Genomic DNA, 14,937 nt, shown 5'->3' on the forward strand with positions numbered 1-14,937 from the left:
CAGGAGATATATATTTATTAAATGTTGCTGTTTAATTTTCAGGATGGTGAAACTGGGCTTGTAAAAGTTATAGATAATGCAGATTTCACTTGGTTAGACAATGACCCTGATTCAGCCAAAGTGACCCTTCCCTCCAGATCCCCACTGTCCCTTGTCCTGGAACCTACTAGGGAACTGGCCATACAGGTCAGGGATCACATTAAGGCAGTGGCCAAGTACACTGGCATACAGGTAATCTATTATTTAGGGTCTTTATGGGCGATAATTTAGTTTGAGCCATTTGTTCTTTACTATTTAAGCATGAACTGATATTGATGTGAAGTTCGGATTATATGATCTGCTTTATAACCATCTGTTCATGAAATAAGTATAGTTTGTAAAATGTTTCATATTCAAATTAACATATGGCATAGGTCTTCTAAATATTGCACACTAAATTGTTTTGTTCAAAAAGACATCTCGTGTGGTTCAGTGAGATCTCTGCCATATAAGGGTCTAGTAGGAATTAAAAAGCTGGGTTTTCTTTGTAATGCTGGCACAAGGTTTACTCAAAATTTTTAAAATGTATTTGATTGGCTGATGAGATGATTTTATATATTTCATCATTGTAATGATGAGATAACATCATTTTCTGCAAAATCAAGGACACTTTCATTGGCTGATTGATATACCCTTCCTTCAGTTGACATCTGTGACATCCTGTTAGGCTTACAGTAGAATTTCAACTTGAATGCTCACAGAAAGTATGTCTTGATATATTTTGACTATAGGTATGTTATGAGATAGGGAGATATGTTCTATGAAATTTGATCATGGTACTATTCCTCTGTAGAGCGATCAATAAAGCATTTGACAAGATCTTGTATGGTGGAGATCTCATGGAGCTAAACCTGATGCAAAGAGGTAAAACCAATTGATAATGTCCTTACTTACTATGATCATGTATTTCACTTCTCAACTCAAGGATGTAGGAATTCTGTGCATACCTGGATGCAGACAGGAGACTGCTGCTTTGTTTCATAGTATTATTATTGTATTGTTGCCTTCTCTTAAGGGAACTGGTTTGCTATTTTGTCTGGTGGTTCATATCGGGCACATACTGAACATGAAAACAGTTTCGGAGATCAGTTCCCAAGGGACATGACTTAATTTGATGTCATATGGCATCGTATAGGCCAATAGTTACAGGTATAGTTCCCAGGAGCCAGCGGTAAATGTAAACAGCTCTTTAATTAACCCTGTAGTTAGCCAATCAAAACTCAAGAATTTATCATGTGATATACTTGAAAGAATACTGATGTAGCAGTTATCAGCACAATAGTCATATGTCACTTGGAGGACAAACAATGCTGAAAATCTCCTGTTCATGGGATGGGACAAGTCATTTGGAGGCCAATTAATGCTAAACTTCACCTGTTGGGACAATTTGTTCGACTTTTCAAGGCCCAGTGATATTGAACCGTAACTGTTTATTGGATTGGATAAGTTGTGTTGGTTTTGGAGTCCAAAAAATGCCGAGACAAAATGATGCTGAACCTCATCCAGTTCTTTGGATTGGACAAGTCATTTGGAGGACAATTCATGCTAACTTAACCCATTGGGACAAGTAATTTGGCTCCTCAAGAACCATTGATTTAGTATCTCTCCTGTTCATGGGACGGTACAAACCATTTGGAAACCAAATAATACTGAATGCCTCCTGTTCATGGGATGGGACAAGTCCTTTGGCTATAGAAGACTTCTGGTCTTCAGAGACACTTTAATTCACAAGTGTTCCCTACATGGGACAGGAAAAATTTGTTCTTAACAAAAGTTTGTCATTTATTGGCATTTGCAGTATTCATAGGTTCCACTTAATCAATGTTTTATAGTAAAAGTGGTTCTTTTGGTTGGTTTTAAAGCATTTTTAACATATTATTGGCTATTCAGAGAAAATGAAAGATAAGTGCATTCTCCATGACACACCAAGGCAGCTTACACAGGCTGGCTTGGGCAGGTATTTAACCTGCAACTCATGGATTATGAATCCAGCACTCTACCAACAGCTACTGCAGCTCCTTGTAAAAGTATAGCTGATCAGTTTGATTTTTGTACTTATTCTACTAAGTATAGATTGTTGTTGTTGTTATTATTATTATCATTATCATTATTATTATTATTATTATTATTATTATTATTATTTTCTTTTTTTCCCAGGTGGCTGCAATAGTTGGAGGTTTGTCTCAACAAAAACAACTGAGGCTTTTAAAGAGGTGTCCAGAAATCATAGTAGCCACGCCAGGAAGACTCTGGGATCTCATACAGGAGGTCTGTTGTATAATAATTCAGATTTTGTTTATTCAGTTGAAAGTTATTTCAGAGGGTACTAAATTAGTCATCATTTACATTACCAGATTTATCTGTCAGGTTTTAATTCTGAAGGGAGATTTTTGCCAGGTTATATAATCAAACTCCTGTAATAACGGATTGATTGAAAATATTTTTTTTCTCATTTTCTGCTATATTTTAAAGACTTTTTTTCTTATATTCTGCTGTAATAATGTGCCTAAGATACAAGATTCTTCTTCCTGTATGTTAACCAATCATAACACCTTAGGAATATGACCACTACCTCGCAAATCCTGCTCTCTAAAGCTAGTTATTAGCTGTAAAAAGCTGAAACATCTGGCCATGTTTGATGAGAAAGCTTGCCAGTAGCTTCTCGTGGGTCGGTGGTTCTTCCCGGGGTTTTCCCGGGTTCTTCCTCCACCATTAATACTGTCCGCCATGCATAGTCTATCATGTGCTGAAAAATGGCATTGAGCCCCACAACAACAACAACTGGCCATGTTTGTGGCAGTCAGACAAGAATGATCTCCCCTTGAATGGATTGATGCCATATTATATCCTTACTTAAGGTACTAATAGAATACCCTCACCAAGACAAGGAAATCCCACTTGAAGGGTTACATTATTTGTCTCCCAGTGAAGCTCTGCCAAATTGAGAGACAATTGATGTAATACTGCAGCTAGTATTTGCTTTTCTTGTTGCAAACCCAAATATAGATTATTTTTCTGACCTAATTTTGTCTTTTTAAGTTAAAATAACTTTTCAATAGTCTGGCACATTTAACTTGTACAGTATTCGTTAGGTACTATTATTTTCTCACTTTATACATAATGTTTTTACAAAATTCTAATTATCTCAGTAGAATCTGCTGCTTGTGCACAGTTGTAATTGGTTTTTATAATGTAAGAATTGCACCAAGAGTATCTTGAGCTTAGCACATTAAAAACAAATATGTTTATGATGGCTGTGGTGTGACCTGTAAATCCAGAGTATACAAGTTCTACATGTGAGAAAAAAACATCTTTATAAGGATGACTTTTAGTTTTCATCAGTTTTAATTTGGAAAAGAAAAGTTTTGTCATAGCCATTGATATGATGCTGGGTACACAGCTATAATGAAGACTAAAATGTACAATGACGTGTGTTGGACCATTCATGGATAACTAGATATCTGTGTCACTATCATATATGACTCACCTTTTCTTTGGAAGAGGTAAAACTGTCAGTGGCTTACTGTTTTATATTGACTGTAAAATGACCCCTATGTATAAAAGACCCCCCCTAATGCAGTATTCAGCTGATAACCACATGAGGAGCTGTTTCTACTTCATGGTTTTGTGGGAAATTTGTATTTTCTGTCCTGGCAGGTGTTGCTATTACCATTGCATGTACATGTTACATGTTACATGGAAATTGGCTTGTGGAATAACATGTAGAGAGATAATAGATCTCTGATTAGTAAGTACAGGACTTTTCATTTATGGTTCCATGTTCCTGTTTGAGCTGGGGTATATGGGGAGAATAAACCTGGTTCAGCACAACACATTTCTGGTTGCTACTAAGTTTGTGGTAGTTGTTGAGAGAGTTTGGATTTTTGTCACCAGTGATGTGCATATCGTGTTTGTCTGGAACATGGTTTTCAGTTAGTTTCTGAAATATTTTGGCACACTTCCATCACTAATGTAATTATTAACCAACTAAGGTAAGTTTGCTTTCTCATCCATTTTTTAAATGAAAGTACTACACTTTCTTTTTGTAACTTGTGCCCATAAAGATCATTGCTCCTTTGGCCCAGGTGCATCCACATGAGTTACAGGGCATGGTATTGTAAGGCCCTTTTTGGTCCTTAAGGGTGCTATTTATTTTTGTACATTGGAACAGAGAGTGTTATGTTGGAAAAGGTCAAAATTTTGGGGTTGGGGCGATGGAAGAGGGGTTATATCATCAACATAAAATCAAGAACAATTTGACAATGTTTAATGAATTGTAAAAATAAATAAATTAGAGTTATAGTTACTGTGTACAACCAGATTATGTAATTCAAATATAACAAAGTGGATGGGGGGGAGGCTGTCAGGTGTGGTGGGAGACAACTGTTACAATCTATTTTTGTTGGAATAAATCTATTCTTCTTGTTTATTTGATATTGTAATGTGCTATTTTTAAACATCCAAAATGTACTAACTTGACACTTTGCTTTTTTCTGTCACTTTGAATTTTGGCGCAGACTGTATTCATCAATTGTCTGACCAACAATGACAGCGCTCCCATATTTATAACCTTCCCCAGACACCATCTGAGACAATTCAACCAATTGCTAATTGCATGGCAACCCATTTAACCAGTCAGTGTTTTGTATGGTGTACCGTGTATTTCATTGTAAACTATACAGTTTTGCATGGCATACAACGTCAACATAAATACATAAATTACATAACAATAAGTATTTGAATACTGTAGGGCTTGTCTATGAAACAAATAAGAACATTTTATGAGCTCAAATTTATGTGAAATTAAACTTTATGATGATAACTTAAGTCTTGAATAATTGAATCGATTCATGTAGACGCGGGTTCTGCACTTGGTGCAGACGACTGCTATTGTCACATCAAAGCATGAATTGTATACAATGGTAGTGCAACGATGTTATCACTAAAACATGCAAATTACTTTATCAATACCATGCTATCATTAGAGAGAATAATTGCAAATGTGAAAGTGTAGAATCTCTAAATACGAAACTCTTATGCTAATCCAAAATGGCAGACATCGTGATACAAGGATATATATGGACTTTTCTAGTCATGATTTTGTAGGTATTTTACATTAATTACAAATAGTAATAACATAAGAGCATAATATGTGTAGCAGATAAGCTAAACAGTACACTCTGGAAACTTTATGACAAATGCTTTACCAAAAGAACCTCTACCTCAAAAATAGGTTACACATGTTAAGATTGGTTGCCAGCACAGGCACTTGATTCCAGGGTAAGCTAATGTGTACACTCACCAGTTGGTGAGTGTACATGTTAGCTTTCCCTGAATCAAGTGCCTGTGGTTGCCAGGATTGGCTGCTAGTTTGACAGTCCATAGACATTAGAGATCAATATAATTGTTATGCTTTGTGAGTGAACATCAAAATTCATATTCATATGTATCATATTTATAAAAATAAAAAACTAGTGTAGACTTAAAATAGTATCCGAGTCATTGTGACTCTAACCATGTTCTAACATTTATAGATAGTTACAGAACATCTGTCTGGAAAAGATAGGGTTAGTGTAAATCATTGGTTTCTTATTTCTTGTGTTTCTGATGCCCTCCCATGTCTTTGTCTCTAGTTAAGCTTGGAATAGTCCATTTTATTTTTTTATTTTATCTCCGTTGTTGGTTGTTTTTAAAAGTTATTTGCTTCTCCCTTGTAAATTATTTTGATAAATTTGTTAAAGTATTGGTGATTCTGTGATTTCAAAACAACTCTATCAAGCACAACAAAAGACAACAAGGGTTGGCTGCCTTGAAAAAGTTTTTCCTAGCATGGGGACACCCTGACTGAGACAACCAGGCCGACACAACTAGATAGAAATAAGAAAAGTAATGTTAGCTAGATTTCACTGTCCCGTGAATGAGAATTAAAACATTAATATTAAGCATGCTTTTTTGAGACCTTGCAAAGCTGATTTCAGTTTGTGACTTTTTCGTGTTTGGAGAGATTCTGAGGAGTTTTCTCAACACAGGAAAGTATACACGATCTATATTTCATTTCTACTTTTACTCTATTCTATTTAAGACAAAGAATCTCACTTTATTGGTTTAACTTTATCGTGTGATCTGTCGTATTGTCAGTAGTACATTCATTCAAATAACGTTTACTCAACCTAGTGTATGAGTTTGTTACTAATTGTCTCATGTTATATACTGTGTAATTGTTAAAGACATTGGTGTCCTCATGTTAAGTTCAAATGAAGACTGATTCACCAGTATAGGACGTAATTTTACTTATACTTACATGTATCAACACAGTGGACAGAATTAAATGAGCAGAGTGCAGATTCTTTAAATTGCTGAAAGATAACCATTAATGTGTATCTTAAACAGATTCAGTACTTGCAAAAATTACACACAATGGATGAAATCTATTGGCGGTCTTCTTGGTCATTCATTGCATTCAGGCAATGCACCATGGGGGATGAGGATGCCATAAGGGAATCAAACAAGCCATATCCTAACAAATGTCTCACACACCTACAGCCTCCATGATGAAGAGTTTTTAAATGCATTACCAGAAGGACCAATTTCAGCCTGGTATGCCAGTCCAAGTAAACGAGCAGTGGCATTAGAGGTGGATCAGCTATGGTCCAACATGGCATCAACTGATGCATGTAGTTACAGGTTACATTGATAAAAGAATCCCATACCAAGTCCTCGCATCATGTCACTGGCAATGGCATGGAATAAGTATGGCCTGTCAGTTGTAGTTGGTTTTCACAATCAGAGGTGGATTGAATATGGTCACTACTGGTTGACTCTGTCTTATTTAATGCTTAAAGAGGCCAATTACAGTGATCCAATATCATGTACCCCATCTTGGCATCCTAACACTGGCACTGACATTGAAGAGCAGATGGCTTTTACTTTGTATAGTGCTATGAGTGACCCAGATGGGCTCATTGCCACAACGAATCTGTATTAGTCCAGTGCCATTATGGATCATTATTGGCCCTGTGCCATAGCCATCATTGAGCCATATTGGCCCACTGCCATGTAGGACTGATTCCATTACAGACCCATGTGAATCCATTGTTGTTATGAAGCCAGGTCAGCCCTTTGCCATTACAGACCCATGTTCGTCCACTGCCATAATGGACTCCCATAGAACATCTCCAGCAAAACCCATCATGGCAGCATCTACATCAATAGTCCAGTTCCAGATATCCAGTACCATTCTTATTCCATTGACAATACACTTAGTTATTGTATGGAACAGTGGATAGCTTTGGCTTCATCACAGCGTACAAATCTTATAGCAACTATGGCAACAATATAGTCATGGATGCCCAGTTCCCAGACCATTGACGATATACCTAATGATGATACAGAGATTAATGTATCCCACTATGGCAGGACTCTCAGTCTAGTTCACCATCCATCTTTGCAGCTTTGTCACATGTGTCATCTCATTCATTGGTGTACAAAGACTCATGCTTACAAACTCCATCATCCTTATTCATTCCAGCGATGTCCAGAGAAGAATTTGCCTTCAGTTTACTAGCTCTTTCCATCTTGAGTTTTGCCCACCTCCACTTGCTCCATCAGTAGTGATGTACAAGGTCATGCATCTGTTGGTCAGCTGTTGCCAACTGTTTACATTGTTTGAAGAGCCAGCTTAAAGATCTGAGTGTCACAGCAATGACTTATTCCTAGTTTTAACAATGTCTTTTATAAAACGTATATACTTGTTTTTCATACCGAATTCCCAGCCACCGTTAGGTATAATGTATGCAAAGGATTGGCAGAACCAGCATCAGCTTATATGAATCAGAAGTCCTTTCTCAACTTGCAACTACCGATTCAAAATTTCATCATAATAGGATCTATCAAGAGGCAACAACTGCTTTGATATGACATGGTGATAGGTCACATATTCAGCTGGACTTCCATGGCTATTTTTCAGCAGTCTAAAGATAGCCTTAACTATTCTTCCATAATGCTGCTGGCACTCAAGCAGAAGAGGCAGTCTCAAATGGCTAGTGCAGCTCAGCACTCACATATTTAATGCCATAGCAATGTCCTCATTTCCTTGGAGAGATTGAAGAAACAGGAAGGACCCTTGCAGTCATGCATGATAGGGTACATTCCTTCCCATTTTCTTAATTATACAAGTGATAATGCCATGATTTTACTTCTTTTTTATATTGTCTGGAGGAATTCAAATTGTCCACATAATGGGAAACAGTGCCTTGCAGATCTGTGCTTAATAAAGGTCGTTTTGGAGTGCCCTCAGATCACATTCTTTGCCTTACTTCATTAGAATATTACCCATCATCACTGATGTACAAAGCAGACTCATGAGGAATCTGTCCTTTATTGCAAAACCTTGTTCCTCATAGGCCATTTACCTCGGGGCATCTCCAGGAACCCAAAGGGCTTTGAAATGTTCCCAGAAGGGAAATGTTTCAGTGTGAAGAGGAAGATCTTAAAGGAAGCAAAGGTTGCTGATGTTTCGGCTCAGACTCTCTGTATAAAGAACTAACCAGTGAATTTTTGTACAAATTCCAGTTGATAAGCTATGGGCAATAACCAAGGGCTTAACATTTAACTATTCGGTAAATGACATCCAAGCATTCCGATGGAAGGTAGAGTCAACATTCTCTAGCATTAACCTCAGACATATTTCATCCCAAATGGTTCAGTTTGACCAGGGATGTGTGGGGCTTTAGACGCAGCACAGCAAACAACCTTCCTGGTTAATTTGGCACTTGACAGTGATGTGGCCACTCAACTTCTGTTGGATTTGATTGGGGGTGAGGAATTTTCCCAGTTGGCTGTGTCTGGGCATATTGAGTTGCTACACTCACACATATTATTTCATAAAACTGTTTCATTTACCTTAGTGGATCAGAGAGGAGGCTTTCTCTGGGGTATCATCACATCCTACCTGCTAGTACATCTTCAGCTGATAGAGCATGCATTTGTACTGCAGTGGTAACTGATGGGATTTTTTCACCAAACCCGCTATCCAAGGGCAGTGCACTCTTATCTAAATGAACCTAATTGGTTATTGAACTTTTAGTTTTTTTTTTATTGCTAACAGCTAGCTTGAGAGGGCTGGATTTGCAAGGTGGTGGTCACACTCCTACATTATTAAGATTGATTAGGTATTATCCAAAAAGTACATATTACTTCAAAAATTGGTATTTTGTTCTCCATAAATAGTGAAATTTATAAGTAAAAATAGCCAGAAATACCCAATATAGTCAGCTCCAAAATAATCAGTGTTAAAGAATGTTTCATCAACAGGAAAACCAAAGTGTGCAATCTGGAAAGTCAGTAATGATGTTTAAAATTATTTATGAATTCTGTGCATAAAAGAATATCTTTCACACCTTATGGGTAGAAATTTGTTCAAGTCTGAGGACCCATGATGTTTTAGGGTGAGAGAGTCATCTAAATATGCTCTGCAGAGTCTTATTTGGTTTTCTAAGTCATGCATTTTTGGAGTTGTTGCTCTGTTTTAGATGAATTCATATAATGCAAAAGATGGAGAAAAGTAACAGTCATAAAAATGATGAAGAAAAGCATGGACATTAATGTAAGTTATGGTTCATGAATTGCTTTTAAAATTTGCCATATGTTGTTTCTAAGTGAAATGATGTGGTTTGGTATTATTCCCACATTGTTAAAAAAATACTGAATTCAAAGTCCCACCATTCTAACAGGGTGAGCCATACCTGTCCCACGTAGATGAAGTGAGGTACCTGGTTGTGGATGAAGCTGATCGGATGGAAGAAAAGGGACACTTTGAGGAGCTGTCCAAACTGCTAGAACTCATCAATGTGTAAGCCTGTAGAGATTTTAACTTAAAACTGTCAGACATTGGACTTCTAATGAATTTCATGAAGACTACCTTCAGAATTCCATGTAAAATCAACGTATTCCTTAAATTCATTCTTCTTTAGCTTCATGCTACTGTATATATGAAGTGCTTTTTTTCAGAGAGCACCCTTGCATCTTTGAACACATTCAAATTTAAAGGGTCACACTTGGACCTCAGTGATGAGTCCTCAATGGTTCCCAAAAGAACGTGTATATTGGGTCATACAAATTTACTTCCCTGCAAATAAAAACTTACAGCAGTTGAGATTATTTTTTGACCAGACAGTTGGTTGTAAGAGTGCTATTTTTTATGCTTATTTCTAAGAAAAAAATCCATTAAGAGTGTTGCTGATTTAGAAAACTTTAATTTATTATGGATCTGCATCAAACAAGACTTGGCACTCATATGGCAATATTTATAAGTGTGTAATGGTGATTGTTCAATCTTGTTTTCAGTTGTAATAATTACTAATGTGTTATTATACTCACACTAAAAACAAGCTCCAGTACTAGAACTTTCATGTGATTGATTCTTATATTGTCAACATTAGCACTTCGATATTTTTAATATTGCAATATTCAGTCATAGGTAGAATTTCAAAGTAAAGTGCTGGAGTCTACACGTATGCATTTCATGCTGTTTCTCCTTTTGATACATTCCCTGATTACATTAACATTAGAAAGAAGTTCCTCTGCCTGACAGATCTATAAATCATTGAAAGATGAAATATTTCATTATTCCCATTGAAAATAAGAGAAGCCATCTCCTCTCCTACCTTGGTTGGTCTTGAGATGCAAGATTACATGTGTACATAAATACTATGTAAAGTGTGTAGAAGTGCAGGGCTCGAATTTAACACAAATTTATTTGTAGCCAGAAGGACTAGTATATTGAGAAATTTACTAGTCCTGCCAAATCTTTACTAGTCCTGTTCACAAAACAATGTCACACAAATTTCATGTACATTTACCACTTCAATTTTAAGGTTCGAACAACCGACAACAAAACTGGATGTTTTCTGTGTGTTTGTTTTTGCGAATTGCATACACCAGTTACACCACATAACATTCCTTTCCTTGTCATAATTCAGCCATTCCCTGTCTTTTGTCCATTTCTTCTGAAATTTTCCATTACGCTTTTCCCTATCATAAGAATTATTCCTCATCATTCTCATTCAACATTTGCTTTTTTCCAGTGGCTGAACACCTTCTATCAAATACCACATTTTGCCTGTCTAATAAGGAGGGAATTGTGCCTTGTTTTGAAATACGATGTTATAGTATAGCTGACGCGAATTATTTAAAGCAAGAAAAGGAATGGCACAGTGTCCTTTATATAAGAAAGTCTGAGCAAGAAACACATTTCAAAACACGTGTTTTTGCCCCCTCCCACAATTAAATGGCCTCATACTAACAAAGACTTAACTTCAATGGATGTTCTTCATGATCAAAACAGTGGCTATTTTAAACACTCTTATAAAATATTAGCATCAGAAGATAGTGTTAGTTTAAGCTTGGAAAAGGTGTGTTCCCATCAAACGAAGCCATCTGACACTCGGTGTGTTGTATTTAACAGCTCCAATTACGGTATCATAAGTCGTAAGTTTGGTAATTGTTCCTAATTAATCGAACCTCAATGTATTGTTGAAATTAATAATAAGGCAGAAAATTTTCAATTCTTAGATGCCCATGCTCAGAGATTTTAATTCCCAACAAATGTACAGCATTCTGCTTGGATACCTCCATGTGTATTCAATTATTTGTTCATTCTTGTAAGGGAAAAATATAAAAACTATTCTTATCATCATAGAAAAAGTAGTTGTATGGAAAGGATGTGTCAATAACGTAATCGTAATAAATTGATCTAATTCTTATAATTATTTTGATGGAAATGTAAAATATGTAGTTTCCTGTTTGTGACTGTTGGAGCATTTGGGGAGCGAACAAAATAAAAAGAACCTTAAACGAAAAACATGCAAACTAATTTCTTTGAATAGTTTTTGCCATGTTCTTTTGTGTGGTATACCGCTTTGTAGTTTGTTACTGTGGTCGAGTGAATAAAGTGTGATACAATGTCATTTTTTCATTTAATTCGCTATCAGATTAGTTAGGATCAATTACCAAACTTCCATTGTTAATGATGGGACCATAATTTGCGCTGTTAAGTGAAATGCATAAAATTGGATGGATTCTTGTTATAGAAACGCACCTTTCCGAGGCAGAAATTGACTTCATCTTCTCATGCTAATATTTTATGACTGTGTTTACAATGGCCACTGCTTTGATTCTACAGAACATCTGCTATGTCAAGTCTTTATTAGGGAATGGCGTAAACAAACGCTGACTATTGATAACCGAAACTTACTAGCCCATCGGACTATTAACATTATGAAAGTTACTAGTCCGACAGGAAATCTGCTAGCCTTGGGCTAGCGGACTACCACTAATTTCGAGCCCCGAAGTGTCATGGAGCATTGCAAAGCATATTTCTTTCACCAATGGTGAGGGAATGGGCTATAAGTACCCAAGCCCAGGCATCAAGTCTGAAGTGGGCCATGCATTCTCAGTAATCTTAAAAATTAAGCATGCCTCTTGAAGATCTCTCTGCAAGATTACATTTGAACAAAGCATGCCAAACCAGGACATAATAGATGCATGTGGCTGGCATGAACCTTCTTCAGCTTGAATCTACCTGATCTGTCTTCACAGAGACAAGAATTGAATCCATTAGGTCTGGTGCCTACATCCCAAACCATCACCAGACCAGTTTGAAGTTGGCACAACCTCACCAAGGGAATATAATAGCTCTTTCACTAGATTAGCCTCAGAATTTTATTCATTGAGAAATAAGTCACTTCCTTATCTTTCACCTGGGTACTGTCATCGGAGCTTATGTAACCAGCAGTTGTGCTGGTCTGGTTTCTTTTGGGGGTGGGGTATTTTACCCTTATACAAGAAGAATCCTTGTTCCCTTGATGCTGACTATGGTAGAAGTATGATGTGTAGCATTGCATCCAGTTACCTATTCATCTCGCTTTGATGTGCTTATGGAATGTAAGCAAAAGGAGAAAGCAAAATGTTACGGGAAGTTAAAGGCATGGGTTGGAAGAGTTTCTTTCCTTCATCTCTATAAAATATAAATAGGAAAGATGCAATCCCTGATTTCTGGATTTGAGAGGTACCAGAGCATCTTCCTAATGTTAACGTGATCAGGTAATCTTTCTTGGAGAAACACAATTGATCAAAAAATGTGCTGTTTCTGAGCAGATTTTGAGTATATACAAAGCTAACAGTATCTTGTGAATTTCATGGACAAGCTCAGATATAAGCAATATTGACTTGTACTTTTGAGGTCATATGGCTTAACTTTGTTTTCTTTCCAAATATTGTAATATCTTTGAAGAATTGTATGCAATAAAAAAAGTTAATTTTAATCAAGAAATGCTTCCATTTAGAGCTTGAAAAAAAACTTTTTTTGCAAATAGTTGATGCTATCTTGTTACCATTTGAGTTGTTTTTGCTTGACTGTGTTTCAGTTCTGATATTTGTATCCTTGAATGGTATTTTGAATCTTACTTTGTAGAATGGCTGACAGGCTTAAAATTGTACAGGCTTGCAAATTAGATCTCATACATAGAAATTTAAGTTTACAAGTTTTCGTTGCATTAACATAAATGAGCTAAATCAGGCCCATGTGTGTCTCTTTGTTTTTTTTTTATCTCGCCTGTTTTTCTTTTCTCTCACCTGGTTGTAAGACCAAGTGAGCTTTTGCACCCATCATGCACCATGTGTTTTGCATCAGTCAATAATTGCCATTTTAAACTTTTTCTATAAAAAAACCCCACTAAAACCAATTTTGACCAAATTTGAACGATAGCATCCTGGGATGAAGGGCTTTCAAACTTTCATGAATGATGCCAATCTACAATAAAATATAGCTACTGTTACTAAAAATAGAAAACATTTAAACAACAACTGGGAAACTAATGAACAAAATTTGATCAAACTTGATTGAAATCATCCTGGTGGGAAGACCTTTTGGTTTAAACAAATGATGCTGATCTGCCGTCAGATGTAACCACCAGTACGAAAAAGAAATCATGCATCCATTTACAGTTGCTATTTTCAGCAAAACAAAGCACACCAGACAAAGTTCAACCAATCCTAGCATAACGGTCTTCAAGTGATGCTGATCTGCCATCAGATATGCTCACTTTTACTTAATATAGAAATAGTTTTCAATTCCTTTTTTTTGCCCAAAGTGATGAACAAAATTTATTTAAAGTTTACACAAGAATTTGGCATGTAGTACTTTCAAATTTTTAAATATGATGCAGATCCACCATCAAATATTGCCACCATTACCAAAAATTAGGAAAAAAACCTTTAAACAATTTCTTCTCCAAAAATGATGACATTCTGCTAAAAGCCAACATTGCTAAAAATTAAAAAATATTTAAATATTGTTTTCTCAAAAATCATTAAACAGAAATCTACCAAATTAAGTAAGGGTTTTCAAGTGTTTACAACTATTGCTGATCCACAATCAACTATGGCTGCTATTACAAAAAATACAAAACTTTTAATTGACTTCACAAAAACCACCCAACATAAATTTAAAGATTTGAGAGAGGGCATCCTCGTATAGAGGGGATTCAGATTTAATATAGATATATACAATTGTATACAAATTGTATAAAATGATGCCAATCGGTCATGAAATATGGCCACTGTTGTTAAGGATAGAAAAATATTTAATTGATTTCATCTGAAAAACTCAACAGAAATTGGTCTGATGTTACATTCTGGTAATAGGCGCTTTCAAATTTATTCAGCTGATGAAGGTTTGCTATCATATATGGTATCACGGTACCAATTGTTTTTCCATATACCTCAATGCTAATGTTTTGTGAAATAAATATACTTTCTGTCCTACTTGGGCATGCATGCCACACACTGTCATATAGAACATTGCTAGATTGTCAATTTGACAATGACATAACCAGGTAC

At 36.1% G+C, this 14,937-nt stretch overlaps 1 protein-coding gene across 2 annotated transcripts in view; it reads left to right on the forward strand.

Moving 5' to 3' along the window:
- LOC149806640 (ATP-dependent RNA helicase DDX24-like) overlaps positions 1-14,937 on the forward strand; it is a 74,090-nt gene that overhangs the window by 29,198 nt on the left and 29,955 nt on the right. For both annotated transcript variants that reach the window (XM_089956001.1, XM_089956010.1), the window contains exons 7-9: positions 43-231; positions 2,197-2,307; positions 9,771-9,889. In XM_089956001.1, the coding sequence (XP_089812127.1) occupies positions 43-231; positions 2,197-2,307; positions 9,771-9,889 (419 nt within the window). The remainder of the gene's footprint in view (positions 1-42; positions 232-2,196; positions 2,308-9,770; positions 9,890-14,937) is intronic.

This window comes from Sinohyriopsis cumingii, chromosome 1 (genome assembly GCF_028554795.1).
Source record: "Sinohyriopsis cumingii isolate HCF-2022 chromosome 1, ASM2855479v2, whole genome shotgun sequence".
Taxonomy (NCBI): Eukaryota; Metazoa; Mollusca; class Bivalvia; order Unionida; family Unionidae; genus Sinohyriopsis; species Sinohyriopsis cumingii.